Source organism: Ascaphus truei, chromosome 8 (genome assembly GCF_040206685.1).
Source record: "Ascaphus truei isolate aAscTru1 chromosome 8, aAscTru1.hap1, whole genome shotgun sequence".
NCBI classification, from domain to species: Eukaryota; Metazoa; Chordata; class Amphibia; order Anura; family Ascaphidae; genus Ascaphus; species Ascaphus truei.
The window spans coordinates 28,967,913-28,984,136 of record NC_134490.1 but is presented as its reverse complement, the minus strand read 5'-3'; the positions used below and the strand labels follow the sequence as shown (position 1 = coordinate 28,984,136).

The following is a 16,224-nucleotide window of genomic DNA, read 5'->3' as shown; positions in this document are numbered from 1 at the left end:
CTTGCCCAGCTCCCAAACAAAAAAAAGAAGTTGAGTGTGAGTAACCCCCCTCTTCTTTTGTACCCATAGATTTAAAGTTAGGGCTCGCAGAGCTGAATTGCGTTAATTTCAGCTCCAGGGGCTGCCTTGTTCCCATTAAACATACCAGGAAAGGTAGTGCCTGCGTATTTAAATCCCCTGCGCCGCTCAGGCCAATAGGAGCCTTCTATTGGCCCATGTAATGTGGGAGATTTAAACCTCCATTTTGTTTCCCCAGTACAGGCATTTATCTCAGTGGGTCCCACAGCTGGAAATAATGTGGTTATGTCCCTGCTATCCATCTATGTAAGGGATGGGTGGCTCCTTTTAGTGGGATGGTCATGTAATTTCCCAGAAGCCCTGGCTGCAGTGGAAGCATTGCATGCCAAGATACCGTGGGGAAAAGCAGGATTGCAGACCTGTGGACATGTGAAGGTGCGCACAAGTAATATTTTTATTTGTTGACATAGATGGGATGATGACGAGAAAAGCAGTGATCAAAAAGTACCAATACTTTGTCACCATAACAGAGATGACAGATGCATACATATATAGAAGTATATGTGGGATGCAATACATTCTTGCACTTACAGTAGTCTAATATCATGAGGCTTCTAACGATTACATGTTTATACCCATGTTTCCCCATGACAGACAGATGGCCCGTTCACTGCCGTGACACATATCTTGAAGGACTAAAACCAAACCAATAAATTCCGACTCAAATTTGTCAGCATTTTCCATGACATTTATTAATCTTTCACTTTTCAACCCGACTCCCAAACGTAAGCCTCATTCTGCACCCAGACAATCTTACAAATGCAGAAACTCCTTCCAGAAAAAGTGGTTGGTTTTTTTTTGCCAGTTCTTCGGCGTAATCAAAATTTGCAACCAAAACAATGTTAAACAGAGAGATCAACCTAATGCAAACAGCAAGGAAAAGTACCGCAAGAAAAACTGAACTTTTCTATCAGTGCATAAAATACTAGTGACATTTTCTGTCATTAAAAAAAAAGTACCTCCTGAAAAATACTCTGAAAACAGGAAGCCGATTTTTACCTGCAAGAATGCAGATTATTTCATTGCTGCCCATTTTGATTAACAGGTCCTGGCGGCAAACCAGAATAAAAAAAATAATATTTTTTTTTGCTCCATTTAGCAGCCAAGAACTACTAAAATGTTTCAAATGCACTAAATCATTCAAAGAATCAAGATGATAGTTTCTTTAAAAAAAAAAAAATATATGATTAGCTCCAACTGTTACCATGGTGACAAAATATTTAAACATCCAATGCAATAGAGAAACTGTAACCTTGTTGTTTCGTTTAGAACATTCCATAACCAGATGCAAGCGAAGAAATTTGTTTTTTGTTCTCTGTGGGGGCATCCATTTAGTAAACCTGAGCCCCCCCCCTGGGAGATGAGATTATGAAGTTAGAGAATAACCAGAAAGCTAAATGCTTTTGTGTTGGTATAAAGCTCTGGTGCCAATCAATGACATTAGAATATTTCGCTCTAGTGGATATTGCATTACGTTAACTATTAACTATTCTGCTAGGATTGCAAGACCCTCGAGTAGAAAACATTGCACAAAAATGCTGAACATCTCAGCAATATATTTTCAATGCTATTTGCAGGCAACAACTGTGCATCTCTACTAGCAGGACACACAAACACATTTCACTTAAAGTATTTGCATGTCATGCACCAGTTTAATGGGAGGCTTTTAAACCTGTTGGCTGCACTGTTTTTACGGGTCTTAAATACTTTTCTCACCTTGGTCATTACTGGTCTGTGCTGAGCATCCCATGTCACAGACTCAGTTCAGTTACAGGTTAGCAGTTTAAGGGCTCCTGAAACACCAGAGACATTCAGAGAAGGCATTAATCATGTGTTCTGACATCTGGTTCTGGATTGTCTCAGCTCTCTCAGGAAATGTGCCTCTTTCAGGCTGGTTTCATATCATGGAGGGGATCATACATAATAGGAAAAAAAAACAAAAACTCAGTTCTTTTGAACATTGCTGGTGTGCCGAGAATTTGGAGACATAACACTTTAAATACTTGGCAGACTCGAGAAGGGCCGAAACAGGCATCATCGCGCCAATGTCTCTGGAGGGGTAAACATGGCGCATGCCAGATCTCACTGCTTTCCGGCCTGCCGGCCTGGTTTCTTTTCCTGTTGCCCTCTGCCAGCACCTGGGACTGATCTGCCTCGGCCTCCGAAGACACCTGCAAGAGGGTCAAGAAAAGTGGAGACATTCACTTCTTTCCTTTCCATTGGCAAAGCCGACAATCGCAGAGATGATTCTTAGTAAACGAGAGTCTGCCCACATAGTGTCATTAAAAAGGAATTGGCAAATCTCCAAATTCCCTGCGCATTTTTTTTTCCTTCTAATTTCTGAAATGTTTTCTTTTAGAATTTGCGGATATTTCCAAGGAACGTTCAGGGTCAAATATGAGAGAAATTGTCCTATTTTGCTGTACAAGCTATATTTGCTGTTTTTTTCCGCAGTTAAAATGCAGACACTTTTTTTTACATTTATTTTCTTGTTTTCAATTCCGTAATCGCCAACTTCAACAATTTGTAGTTTAACTGTTATTTTTTGCTGCAAATTTGACTATTTGCAAATTCACTTTTTTTTCCTTCTTCATTTGGGAACATCTCTAAAAAGGGATCATTACCTCTTTATCCAACTTCGCAAAGTTACATAAACTGTTTCATCCAAATAACAGTTACAATTTCATTTTCCTTGGCATGCTTAGTTTATTTATATTATTAGTTAGTTCTCTCAAACTATAACCAATTTCACCTTGTATTTGCAAATTCTCTATTACGTACTTTTATCCATTACTATTAATCTTTTCTTGTTATGTCATTTGATCATTTTATATATATAAATATTTTTTTTCTTGTTAAAATAAACTGTATAATATGTTTATCTATCAGTAACTTAGTCATCCAGTTTATATATATGTTGTTTGTTCGAATTTTGTTATTAGAATGAATTTGATTATAAACAAGCATCATTATCTCAGATGTTTATATTAGATTAGCAATCCAATATCTGTTTTTTAGTCATAATCTTCCAATATATAATGGCATATAAAAAAAAAGGGGTAAAAAACAAAAGAAGAACTGAATAATAATTTTCCAAGTTCATTCTCAGGACAGTAAACATTAAATACTGTAATGATCATTATTAATTCAGTAAGTCAGGAGGCTTAAACCACCAAACAGTCTGTTTTAGTTAAACCTTTAGAGACAAAATATGAGTGAGTATTTAAAATGGGATCAGGTCCCCTCACTATACAAGGAGACCTTGTTAACACTCATAGGGTTTCTACATGCCCTGGTTTCGCAAGCTTGCTTTAATCTCTAAAACATCAAATATTGTTTAAAAATTCTAATATGCGTGTCCAAGTCCAAAAACAGAGCATCTGCATTTTAAACTCAGATGCGACCTTCGACAAACTCCATTATCTCGTTGATTGCAAGCACTACATGGCAGCGACTCGTGGCAGAAAATTCTATGTATTGATACTATATACCAAATATTAAGCAGAATTGCCCCGAACCACTTATTTTTTTATTTTTATTTTTTAAACCAGTCCCCTAAAATCATTTACCTTTAATAGAAAAAAATAAATAAACTATTTTGGGAACTGCAAAAAATCCCTAACATTTTCTGAGCGGGAGACAGTGGTTTTGTTGCGCACCTAGCACATTGTGATTTCAAACTCTCACCCTCAACAAGTCCCTGGGTTCCATTATGGAAAAACCGTTGTCATATCTACCATGTAAGTATATAATCCATAAGTAGGTGTGAGTCACTAAGAACTAGATTAACAGTTAGGCTGGGGCCATGGTACTGCAGACCGTGCGGAGGCGTCCGTACGCTGAGCGAACAGACTGCCTTAAGGCAGTGTTCACGTCCATGTGGCGTGCGAAAGCGCGTTGCGCAAGAAATCATTTCAAACTGATTTCTAGGCGCGACAGGCCGGTCACGTGAGCGGCCGCCTACTGAGGGCGAACCAGCTTGTGACGCCCCTAGGGAAACCCCGTCCACCATGGCCAGGGAAAGCACCCTGTGACGATGGGGAGGATTAGGCCCGGGATTAAAGGGGTTACACCCCAATTGGCCACCATCTATCCTCACCAGGGAGACAAGGGGTTAACTGGGCTGAGGTCTAGAAATGTGATTTAACCCTTGTCATAACCTGAAAATGTATATTCCACTGTTCCCGTTTTATTGTTATATCAGTGTCTGCATCACACACACACTAGGATCCATCCGGGAGCACAAGGGTTAATAGTTGTATAGTGATTATAGCCCTTTGTGTAACTTTCCCGCCTTTTCAGGCACCATTTTGCAGGCTCCCATAGGCCGCCATTGGAACTCCATGTCTTTCAATGGCGAATCTTGCTATTGAGTCCTGTTCCTGAGAAGACCAGCAGATGGCGTCCGAGAGGGAGAGTGGCGGTTTCCCATTGAAAGTCAATGGGCTCATTGACTTCAATGGAGAAATCCTCGAGAGAGCTTTCCAGGAACGAGTTGGCTGCCGTCCAAACCGCTTAACCACAAAGCGGATACATTTTCAATAGGAGAGCTTTGATCACTTACAAGTCAAGTTCAACGACAAGTGGCGTGGGAATAAACAGTTCTAGGGCCCCAAGGAATAAAATTTTCTGTTCCTAGACCGCCCCCCACTCGACCACAACCGGGTCCCCGTATCCTGGACCCCCGATAAGGGTCGAAGCGAGAAGAGCGGGCCGCGCCATAGGTTTCAATGGCGGCGGCAGAAACAGCTCAGGAAAACGGCTAAGTGTCAAATGCTGAAATTTGGTAATCCATAGCTCCGGTTCCGGAGGGCCCAGCGGATCAGGGTTTGGGGTATCGGTAGCCACTGCTCCGGCATCGCTGCTGAACCATCCTTGACCCGCTTGGACCAACCCGACGGAGTATGGACCCCCTTGAAAGTTCGGGATTTCTCCCATAGACTCCAATGGCGGCCAAACCCCATTGACCGGCTACGGCGGAAAAACCCCATTGACTTCAACGGCGGCATCGCCCCGTTGAAAGTCTATGGCGGGGATTCCCATAGCCGCCAATGGCGGTGGTTTGCCATTGAAAGTCTATGGCGGCGGAACCCGTTGTTTTCAATGGGGATTTAGTGAAAAACCGTGATTTAATTTACAGCCTAGTTTTGTGTATTAAAATGTGAAACGGTTTTAAGCGTATTGGTGTATCTCCGGTTCCCAAGGTCACAGCAAGTCGCAAATTGGACCATAGGGTGTCCCAGTTCCGGCATTGAGAACTGGGGAGTTTGGACCTGCTGGACCCAAAGGAACCGGATATTTTAATATGTTCATGTTTTATCCAACATACTGTATTTCAAGGTATGGGTAAAACCCAGAGGAAATTCCTTTGCATACCAGGGTAGCATATGGCCAGAAAGGCGACCCAATGTCTAGGACTTGAGTGTGTTTCAAAGGATTTTGTCACCTCCACTGTTTGCATGAGGGCGGAGATTACTCAAACCAGAGCAGTCTTCAAGTGTTCCATTTCACACCTCACAACAAAGGGTTTCCTGCCAGATATTCCGTGGGGTAGACTGGCTGGCATTCCTGATGCAAATGGGGGATTACAGAAATGAGACCCGAGTGCTACTGCGCATGTATCAACTAGCAGGGATCAAAATGTGTTCCCATGTTAGTGAGTGGCTGGAGGTAATTGAAACCCAATCACCTGTACTTAAGGTTAAGGATAGGACCACAAAATGTATATAACCGGTGGTCAACCCTTTATCCTTTGTCTGTTCTATACCATCTTGATTGCTGAGAGAAACGCTATGCACTGTCTTCCTGCCAGAGGTCTTTCATGTCTTTGGTGTCTTGATGACTATGAAGAGTGCTGTATGAAATGCCAGTCCAGATATGACTGCTTCATCATTTCCATTTTAAGTAAGTGTCTATATTTTGCCTGTTATTTGTACATTTTGTGTGTTCACCTTTATCAAGGAATAAATTATATTTTATCATATCTAAGTCTCGTCCCAGTTCAGACCCAGTTATAAATATATATTATCTTTTATATATTTATGTGTGTAACATACAGCCTGCCACAAAGTCACCGTGACACACCCGCTCACCTCACAGCCTCCGCACGGGCAAAGGCAACATGGCCCCAGCCTTATACTGCCGGAAGAGTGGGCATATTCCAGGATGACGACAACGTGACCTCTTGGGGTAGCGATCACATGGTTACACCCAGGCCCCGAGTGACGCAAAAAGGAAGTGTAGTGTCCTTCACGTCTGTTCCGATTATGTTCTCATGAACTCTCCCTACAAATTATGTTCACATGGTCCAGCACTCTTCAGAGAACGTCATTTGATTTTGGGTGTAAGCGCATCCTAAAGAAAACTAAGATTATGTTTTTCGAATAAAATATATTACCTCGCCCAGCACCACCAGCTCCTCTACCCTTCATCTGTTTTTGCTGCTGCATTCCTCCACGACCTCTGCCTTTTGACATCACTTCCTCCTTCACCATATCAATAATTTCATCGGGGATGCGCAAGTATTTAATTGTGCTGCCACGTATGTAGCACTCTGGCATCCTCCAGAACTTGTCACCGTCCTGTTGATGGGGAATAAAAAATAAATACATTTAAAAAAAAAAAAATGGGGTCACTAAGTATACATCAATTTTGACAATACGGTGAGGATGGTTAGTGCCAATTGGTACAATGCCGATATTCGATTTCATACCAAACTGCTGTATGTGTATCACTGATTATACCAAAACCAATAATCGCCTTACAAGTATGGGTCAGCATGTATGGGAAGGAATATTTTTTTGTTTCAAACAGTTTTTATTTCTTTTTTTTTGTAAATAACAAAACAAAACAACAAAAAAAAAGTGTGGAGAAGGGGTACAACCCCGCCCTAGTCATAGTAAAAAACAACAGTTAACATATCTTCAGTATCACCAACAGTCTTAATATTTATAATCCGGTACATGTAAAAAAGAAAAACTAATATAACAGCTGGCTACGGCGGGAGTGAGGGAGAGGAGTCTGGGTGGTGGGGAAGACCAGAGGTTCCTTCGTTAATAATTCTTTTATATATATTTCCCTCATGAAATCCCTCTCCTGGCTTCCGATCAAATCCCGCATCTCACACTCCATTCTTCTCCTCACTTTTAAAGCTTTACACTCTTCTGCCCCTCCTTACATCTCAGCCCTAATTTCTCCAGACTCTTGCGTTCTTCTCAAGGATGTCTTCTTTCTACCCCCTTTGTATCTAAAGCCCTCTCCCGCCTTAAACCTTTTTCACTGACTGCCCCACACCTCTGGAATGCCCTTCCCCTCAGTACCCGACTAGCACCCTCTCTATCCACCTTTAAGACCCAAGTTAAGACACACTTGCTTAAAGAAGCATATGAATAGCACTGTGGATATTCTGAACACGATACATAAAGCTTGGCCCCCTACAGACGCACTTACCAGAACTCCCTCCTGCTGTCTCTGTACGTTCTCCCTACCTACCAATTAGACTGTAAGCTCCTCGGGGCAGGGACTCCTCTTCCTTAATGTTACTTTTATGTCTAAAGCGCTTATTCCCATGATCTGTTATTTATATTATCTGTTATTTATTTGATTACCACGTGTATTACTGCTGTGAAGCGCTATGTACATTAATGGCGCTATATAAATAAAGACATACAATACAATACAATATATTCTTCCGGGGTCACTTATATTTAGTATATTATAGTTTAGAACTCTTGGCTAACTTATCTTTTACCCGCTTGAATTTCAGCTATCTTTAAATATAGTTCCAATTGATTTAAGGGAAAGAATGTTTTTAATGAAGAATCCAACTTCCAAACAGATCGCATTTAGTGCTCTCGGAGAGCAGTCAACACCATCTCCTCAAGGGAACAAGCAAAAAGGTGATGTCCACTGCATGTCACGAGGGTCACTAGCATGCCGGTCTAGTGGACACTAATTGTTAAGTTGCAATTCGAGTATATCCTATTTAAGCCGGAGGTTCCCAACCTTTTTTTACATTGTGCACCCCCTGCTAGAAATTATTTGTTCTGCGAACACCTAATTAACAAGTCTTATTGCCTACTCAAACTATTGCGAACAAAAACTGTTTGATCAATCCCACGCATTATAGTGCCCTGAGCTCATAGGAGAAAATACACCTAATATGGGTGTGTGCAGACAGCATGGGTTTTGTAGCTGGTATATACTACGCAAGCTTCTAAAAAGGTCACACCAAAATGATTTGCCGCTGCGGATGCAAAGCATTGTGGGAAGCGACTTTTTAAGCTCCTGTTGTAATTGACAGCTATACCTCCCATGCTACGGTGCAGTTTGGAGCCTTAGGCCATGCGTATAGTGCCGTCAATGGCGACGGGTGACATCACCTGGCGGCGTCGCCACAGGCGAAAGTTATATTTCGCCGGGCGGTTGCGGCGCGGGTTTCCGGCCTTTTGATTGGTTCAAGGGCCGTCACATGAGGAGACAGCCCTTGAAAAATCAAATTTTGCCGGCTACCAGTTTATAAGCGCGGCCTTACTAAGTGCACAGTTCCCATACAGGCTCAGGAACCCACTATACTGCCAGGAATCTGTCTTTAGACATTTATGGGCAAACCCCTTGGAGACACCTCTCAAAAACCGTTGGGAATTACCGATCTAAACCAACCTAATTTATTTTATATTATACACCTTTTGGAACTATAAGCTTTCGCTGCCACCTAGTGGCCATATTGTCTTTTAAAAGCATCAAATACAAATAAATACCCCTTGTGAGCACATTCACATGTATCAGTCAGGTCTGCGACCCTGCTTTCCCCCCATTATCTCTTCCCATACAGTGCTCCCACTGCAGCCAGGGATTCTGGGTAATGACATGCAAATGAGCAGTGTCACCCTTTACTTCAAATCCATTTTAACATGAACACCTATAAGCTTAGGCCGGCTGTATTACAGGTTAAAGAAGTGCATAGCCAGTAAACCTACTAAGAAAGCTGTCACATGGTGCGCCAGTGAGCCAATCAGGAACATGTTTATTTTCATGTTACCAGAGATCCGCCTCGGAATAGAAACTGCTGGTTCTTTCTCCTTCACAACAGCTGGAAGCAATGGATTTCTCCACCATATGCAGTTTCTCCCCCCTTATTATTGTCCTTTCATTAGATTGTGGCTCTATAAAGAAACATTGGAGAGTTGGAGGGATGCTGCTCATTTTAATTGAACAGGGGGGGGGTAAGGATGGAATTAAAACTGTAATTTGCTGAATCTCGTCATGGCCGCGCCCACCCAACCTATTTTGGCCACGCCCCCGCGCATAAAAAAGCTGCCAACAGACCGCAGTGAAGCGCTGTGTTCACGCCACGGGACCTTAGGTGGGTTATATTGGCTTTGCAATGTGAAGCATTGATTGTGTTTTTAAACAAGTCAGCATCACAAAAGCAGTACCATTCTGTCAACTACAGGCGCCCCCTGGTGGCATCGCAGCTATGGTTACCTGGAAGTGTCTGTCTTCAATTCCAGATGAAACCAAGGCATTGATTCAACGGGAAGACCATCACCTATACAGATTTTTACTTATCTGTTCATATTATTCCCATTAAAGAGGTTTAAAAAAATAAAAATCCCTTTCCACTGCCCTATTTAAAAGCATCCCAAAAGTGATTATTTGGTTAAAGAAAAAAATATATATTTTTTTACTTTTAGCAATTGATCTTTGTTAACAGTGAGTGTGACTTGGTACAGATTAATCGGACAACTCAATGAGTTAAAAAGATGTTTAATTAAGCCAAGTAAAAGTGTCAATAGCATGTGCACAGGGGAATGAGTCACATAGCACGCACATTCTAATTTGAACTGAAATTTTTTTATGGCTCAGAAAATTGAAAACCAAGTTCAATACAACACGCAAAATATTGGTTAGAATTAATGCAACCAAACATTTATAGGTAGTTTTTCGCTTAAAAAAAAAAAAACTCTCTGCAATTGGCTTCCGTAAAAAGATTCAACCACTTTTAAAGTAACCGTTTTGCTTAACTAGATTATAAATTGAATTTGACAGATCAGATAAGAACTAATTGGGCCACCTAACCTGCCAATTTCCCTATATAGTATGTGGCAAAGCCCCAGACCCCATTTCATTTGTGGCTCTCTCTCATATTTAGGAAAACCTTGTGTTTGCCCCAAGCCTTTTGGAATCTCCTTACGGTATTAAGAGTCCATCATCTCTTATGGAAGGTTATTCCACGAACCCACCAAAAAGTACAGTATTTCCTAAACTTTCCGAGACTCCCATCCTCCAGCACCCCTCTCTGAAATTTGCTTTCTTCTTGTAACTTGTTGAAACTCTTGATATGGTTGAAAGATACCATCATATCCTTTCCTCCTCAACGCCACATTTTTAGATCCTTTAGGATTTGCCATCAGTTTTATAATGTAGACCAAGCATTTTTAGCAGCGCTTGTGAAAAACATTTTGTTTCTCTTGGAACACTGAATTCATGCATATCAGCTTCCTAAGTTTGGCTACTGGTGGCTTCATAATTACTCTGCAAACGAAGAACAAAACCAGGTCACCACCAAAAAGACATTACAAGATTGAAAAAAAAAAAAAAGCCAAAAAACCCCCCATCCAAAACATGTTTACTATGTTAACACAAGTTGAGGGGGAAAAAAAAAATCAGATAAGTATTATTAATACATTTAAAGTGTCAATCAGTTAAAATGTACTCATGTTACGGTCAGCCAAGAGAGACTGCCCTTTAAACGTGTATTACATTTGTGTTATGTATTGCATAGCAATACAAAAGTTCTCTTCTATACAGGCCTATCATATTACCAGGTTTTCAAAGAAACATACAATTCTTTACATATGGTGCAATGTTACCATTGATGCATATTTCTATAGCCCTCTGTCAAGGTCAGGAAGATATGGGGTGGGTGTGATATGTCCCAGAACACTCTGAAGCTGCAGCAATTTGCTTGTGATTGCATTTAATGTGAGCCAAGGAAAGCTTTTTATCTTCGGACTATACGAAGAGTCAGTATTTTGTCAGCTGTCTTTGTGCTGCTCCTTTCACATTCCAGAATTGAAACTAACAATACAGTTCTATTTAGGGTTTTGAATTAACTACACCATACCAACTCCCTACACTGCAGACAGAAATAACTTTCTCTGGCAGGTTTTGTGTCAGATAAAAAACAAAAAAATAAAAAGCAAAAATTGTTTAAAGGGCTATCATGTCAACGACCAAACAAGCCGTGATGTCTTTAATGGGTTCATGCAAGTGACCTTCATAAAAACAGTTTGTGGAATATTAATGCCAACATAAGCAAGACAGATCACAATAAGTGTTTTATATTTTGTTAGATGACCAAAAAATAAATAGTCCTAAGCCCGCCGAGTGCTGGACAGGCAGCGGGTCAGTCACTGTCCCATCCAGCACTCTGATCACGTGGTCACTCTGTCGTGGATAACGGAACAGAAAGAGTCACCCCCTTCCGCCCGTGAGCAGTGCAGATAGCTCCATAGATGTGTAGGACATGACCGCCCCCAAGAAAATAAAAAAAAATTTGGGGGGGGGGGAGACTTGGCTACTACATCATGGGGCACTCAAATGGTTAAAGGGTTAAAGGAGACAGGTAAAATGTTCCCTTTAAAGCAGCAGTCCCTCACAGGGCAAATGGGTAATAACAACAACGGGTATATGTTTTATTGCTTAATTTTCAGGAAGAAGATGTGATGTTGTGGATCACAACACTGTAGTAACATACCCTTGAGGTACAGATAACTTCTCGAAGATTAATATTCATCCAATTGTCACAGCTGACCAGGTGACCGTTGTATGTTTCACCATTTTTTAATTCCACCAACTGAAAAACAAAAAAAAACAAACATCAATTGTAAAACTCTGCATTACAAGTTGATAATATTTAATGGCAAGACTAGATTTGTCAGCCCTGGATATCGTGATAGCAGCTCCCCTCCCAGACATACATAACATAGACATACGTGGCTGCAAAACTGATCACTCACAAAATGTAGCATCTTTCTTAAAACACAATGTCGTGTCTGCAATACAAATTTCTCTTTTACTAAAAAGGTGTATTTTTTTTGTACTATCTGGGAAGCAGAGGGTTGCCAGATTTGGACAGCATTCATTTCAGCTCACTGTGATCCCTGCTTCCTGAAATCCTTACCTCTGGCTGGGCGAGCAATATGGAGCTTTAAAAAGTCCGCTCAAGAGACCTCCTACATCCCACCTAGGGGGGGACTTTTTTTTTTTTTTTTTTTTTAAACAAAATGCTCCTTTAATTTGCCAAATATGCAGTGTACTGAATGAGCTTACCGTCGCACTACAGGCAGTATAGCTTTGTGAATGCCACAAATAACCAAAAACAATGGAATAATTTTGGACAGTGACAATATAATTATGTTCTCAATACATAGCATAGCTTTGACATAAAAACTAAAATGAAGCAGGTAAGAAATATTTGGCACACGTAGTCTCCCCAACTTTCCAAGGCTGGAGAAAGGCCGTGGTTCAAGACAAGTGGAAAACTGGAGGAGACGTGGAGCTGAAGGACCGCAGCTGCTGCATAACATCTTCGGAAGCAGAGCTGTCAATAACCCCTCTGCTTGCGGATGTTACGCCCTGTAATGTGTTGCATAGCGGTAAGCAAAGCCCTGTGGGGCGCAGTTTCTGGAAGCAGCGATGTTATTGACAGCTCTGCTTCGGAAGATGCTCTGCAGCAGATGCAGTCTTTTCTGTGCTGGCCTTTGAGGTTGATGAGCGGCCTTCAACTGTGGATCGGTGCAGGTAAATTAATTTTTTTTCAGCCCTTCACATTTCCTATCTGTGGTGAAACCTCACATCCTATTGGACCCTAGTTTCTCTTTCATAGTTTGGATAGACTTGTGTCTACCCCACTGCTTTGAAATCCTTTACCATCTCTTTCAGGCATCTACCCCCTTTCCATGAAGCAGTACTTTCACATTTCACCTGAACCACCCACCCTCCAGATTCAAAGCATGATCAAAGCATAGGGAGAAGGAGTGGCTCCGTGAGTAAAGACACTGACTGACACCGAGATTGCTGCAGGGGAGCCTGGTTCAATTCCCAGTGTCGGCTCCTTGTGACCTTGGGCAAGTCACTTTATCTCCCTGTGCCTCAGGCACCAAAACCAGATTGTAAGCTCTACGGGGCAGGGACCTGTGCCTGCAAAATGTCTCTGTAAAGCGCAGCGTACAATTAGCAGCACTATACAAGAACATGCTATTATTATCTCTTCTATCACTTCTGACTCCCACATATCCTTCTCTCCATGTATTTGAAAGTTTCGATCATATCTCCCCCCCCCCCCCCCCGTCAAGCTGTACAGATTGAGAGTCCATTAGGTGTCCATAATAGGTTTTAGGATTAGACATGCACCAGTTCAGAAGCCATTCTTTACAAAACCTATGGTTTATATACACCCTTAAGATATGAGTTCCATAACTAACAGAATAGGTGAGGTCTTACCAAGGATCTATAAAGCAGCATTACCACTTGCTTTTGCTGCCAATACCTTTCCATATACAAGGCATGATACTCCTGGCTTTCCCCATTACACTGCTTACGTGTGATGAAATAATCTGAAATAATGACTCCCAGGTACCTTTACTCTTCAGTGGTTAACATTATAAAGCTATTAAGACTGTATTCTGCCTCAGGGTTTTTGTAGCACGAGTGTATAATTCTGCACTTTTTAACAATAAATTGTAGTTGGCACACTCCTGGAGTGTTAACACGGCAACGATCTTTGATTCATCTGCAAAACGGCATACTTTACCTTTTATGTCATCTGCAATGTCAATAATAAAGATCTTAAGCAGAGGTTAACTAGCCTATAGGTGAATAGGTCTCAATGATGTTGCAAGCACCACTCCAAGTTCTTTTAATATTCTTTGATGTGTCCCACCTGGCCCCATTGACTTGTCCACTTGCAGTTTAAAAAGTTCCATCAGGACTTTCTTCTCTGTAAGTGAACCGTTATCCACTTCCCTTCCATTTAATGACCACAAATTGAAAAGATTTAACACATTATGTGATAAAACACGATGCAACATGCTCGAACACCAAGTTACTACATTGACCGCAAATTAAATATACATAATAAATGCTCGTTTCCTTCTATAATTTTTGCTTATCCGCAAATAAAGAAGAAATAAGTTTGCGAATTATGACATATTGAAGGTAACTAGGTACATTTTATTTAAGAAACATTTTTCAATTACAAGTCAATTTAATTCACTTACCATAGGGTGATTTTGAGCAGTTTTCAGTAAGGATAGAGGAAGCTGCAGACATAAAAAAAAATCAATTATAAATAAAGTGCTACACTATAAGATGTATAATACGTACGTAAAGGTTAACAAAATCATGAACACATACTCTATATGAAAATTAACCAGGAATGCCCAGTATTTAAAAAAAAAAAAAAATCACACACACACACAGTAAGTGAATTTATTTAGTACATAAAGGAAAATTCACTTACCTGGTGTGCAGTGTCTCCTTCGCCACCCACCCTTCACATTCTGGTAAAGTATTGTTTCTGTTACTATGACACATGCATGTCGTCAACATAGGCTATTTTGTTGCAAGGTGTGCTTTCTCTGAGATATATATATATCTATAATCAGTGTTCGACAAACCTATACATTTGCTCGCCCCGGGCGAGTGGATTTAACCCCCGGGCGAGTAAATATTGGCCCAAGCAGCACACGTTTGGTACTAGGTGGCGAGTAGATTTTTTTTTGTGGCGAGTAGATTTTTTGGTGATTTGTCAACCACTGTCTATAATCATCATATATCTATCTAATGTAGATATAATATATATAGATATAATATATATAGATATATATATGAGAGAGAGAGAATATATAGATATAATATATATATAAATATAGGGGAGAGAGAGAGAGAGAGAGAGAATATATAGATATAATATATATATAAATATAGGGGAGAGAGAGAATATATAGATATAATATAAATATAAATATAGGGGGGAGAGAGAGAGAATATATAGATATAATATATATATATAAATATAGGGGGGAGAGAGAGAGAGAATATATAGATATAATATATATATATATATAAATATAGGGGGGAGAGAGAGAGAATATATAGATATAATATATATATATATATATATAAATATAGGGGAGAGAGAGAATATATAGATATATATATATATATATATATATATATATATAGGGGAGAGAGAGAATATATAGATATAATATATATATATAAATATAGGGGAGTGAGAGAGAGAGAATATATAGATATAATATATATAAATATAGGAAAGAGAGAGAGAATATATAGATATAATATATATAAATATAGGAGAGAGAGAGAGAGAGAGAGAGAGAATATATAGATATAATATATATATAAATATAGGGGGGAGAGAGAGAGAGAGAGAATATATAGATATAATATATATATATATATATATATATATAAATATAGGGGAGAGAGAGAGAATATATAGATATAATATATATATATATATATATATATAAATATAGGAGAGAGAGAGAGAGAGAGAGAGAGAGAGAGAGAGAGAGAGATATCTCATAAGATATACCCAATGTTAAGCAAGAAAACAAAAAAAATGTGCAATTTACAAACAATTGTAAACATAGGTTGTACATATAAAAAAAATTATAGTACGGTGACAACCATAAGGTTGAAAATGTTAAAGTGAGCAAAAAAATTTAAGCCAATAACTTGGTGCCGTTTATCGTGTGATGACCGGATGTATTGATTACCACACGAGATATTGCTCTACATGTGCTATTCCTCATTATAGTTGTGAGTGTGCTTATCTAGAAGTATTTTATTTTTGTAGTAATACATTTTAAACACAGATTTGTGCTATGTGGCTCGTGCCCTTGAGAGAGATACACACACACACACGTATTAGGTGATACATTTTTTATCCAAATAAAAGAGGTATCATAGGACAAGCTCTCAAGAGTTCTCCCTCACGTCAGCAATACTGATTTACAAAGGAATCTATGGCTAAAACAAAGGTTATAAAAGCAGGCTGGGGAAAACCCAGATGTAGATAAGGTAGGGTGAGAAAGGGAGAACATCCCT

General features: G+C 39.9%; 1 protein-coding gene across 2 annotated transcripts in view; it reads right to left on the bottom strand.

The window, feature by feature from the left end:
* Positions 1–744: 744 nt before the first annotated feature.
* Positions 745–16,224, bottom strand: part of LSM4 (LSM4 homolog, U6 small nuclear RNA and mRNA degradation associated) — a 47,751-nt gene continuing 32,271 nt past the window's right edge. For both annotated transcript variants that reach the window (XM_075611040.1, XM_075611039.1), the window contains exons 2-5: positions 14,364–14,405; positions 11,840–11,938; positions 6,476–6,659; positions 745–2,249 (exon numbers count right to left, since the gene is read on the bottom strand). In XM_075611040.1, coding sequence (XP_075467155.1) covers positions 2,161–2,249; positions 6,476–6,659; positions 11,840–11,938; positions 14,364–14,405 — 414 coding nt within the window. In that variant the 3' untranslated portion in view covers positions 745–2,160. The remainder of the gene's footprint in view (positions 2,250–6,475; positions 6,660–11,839; positions 11,939–14,363; positions 14,406–16,224) is intronic.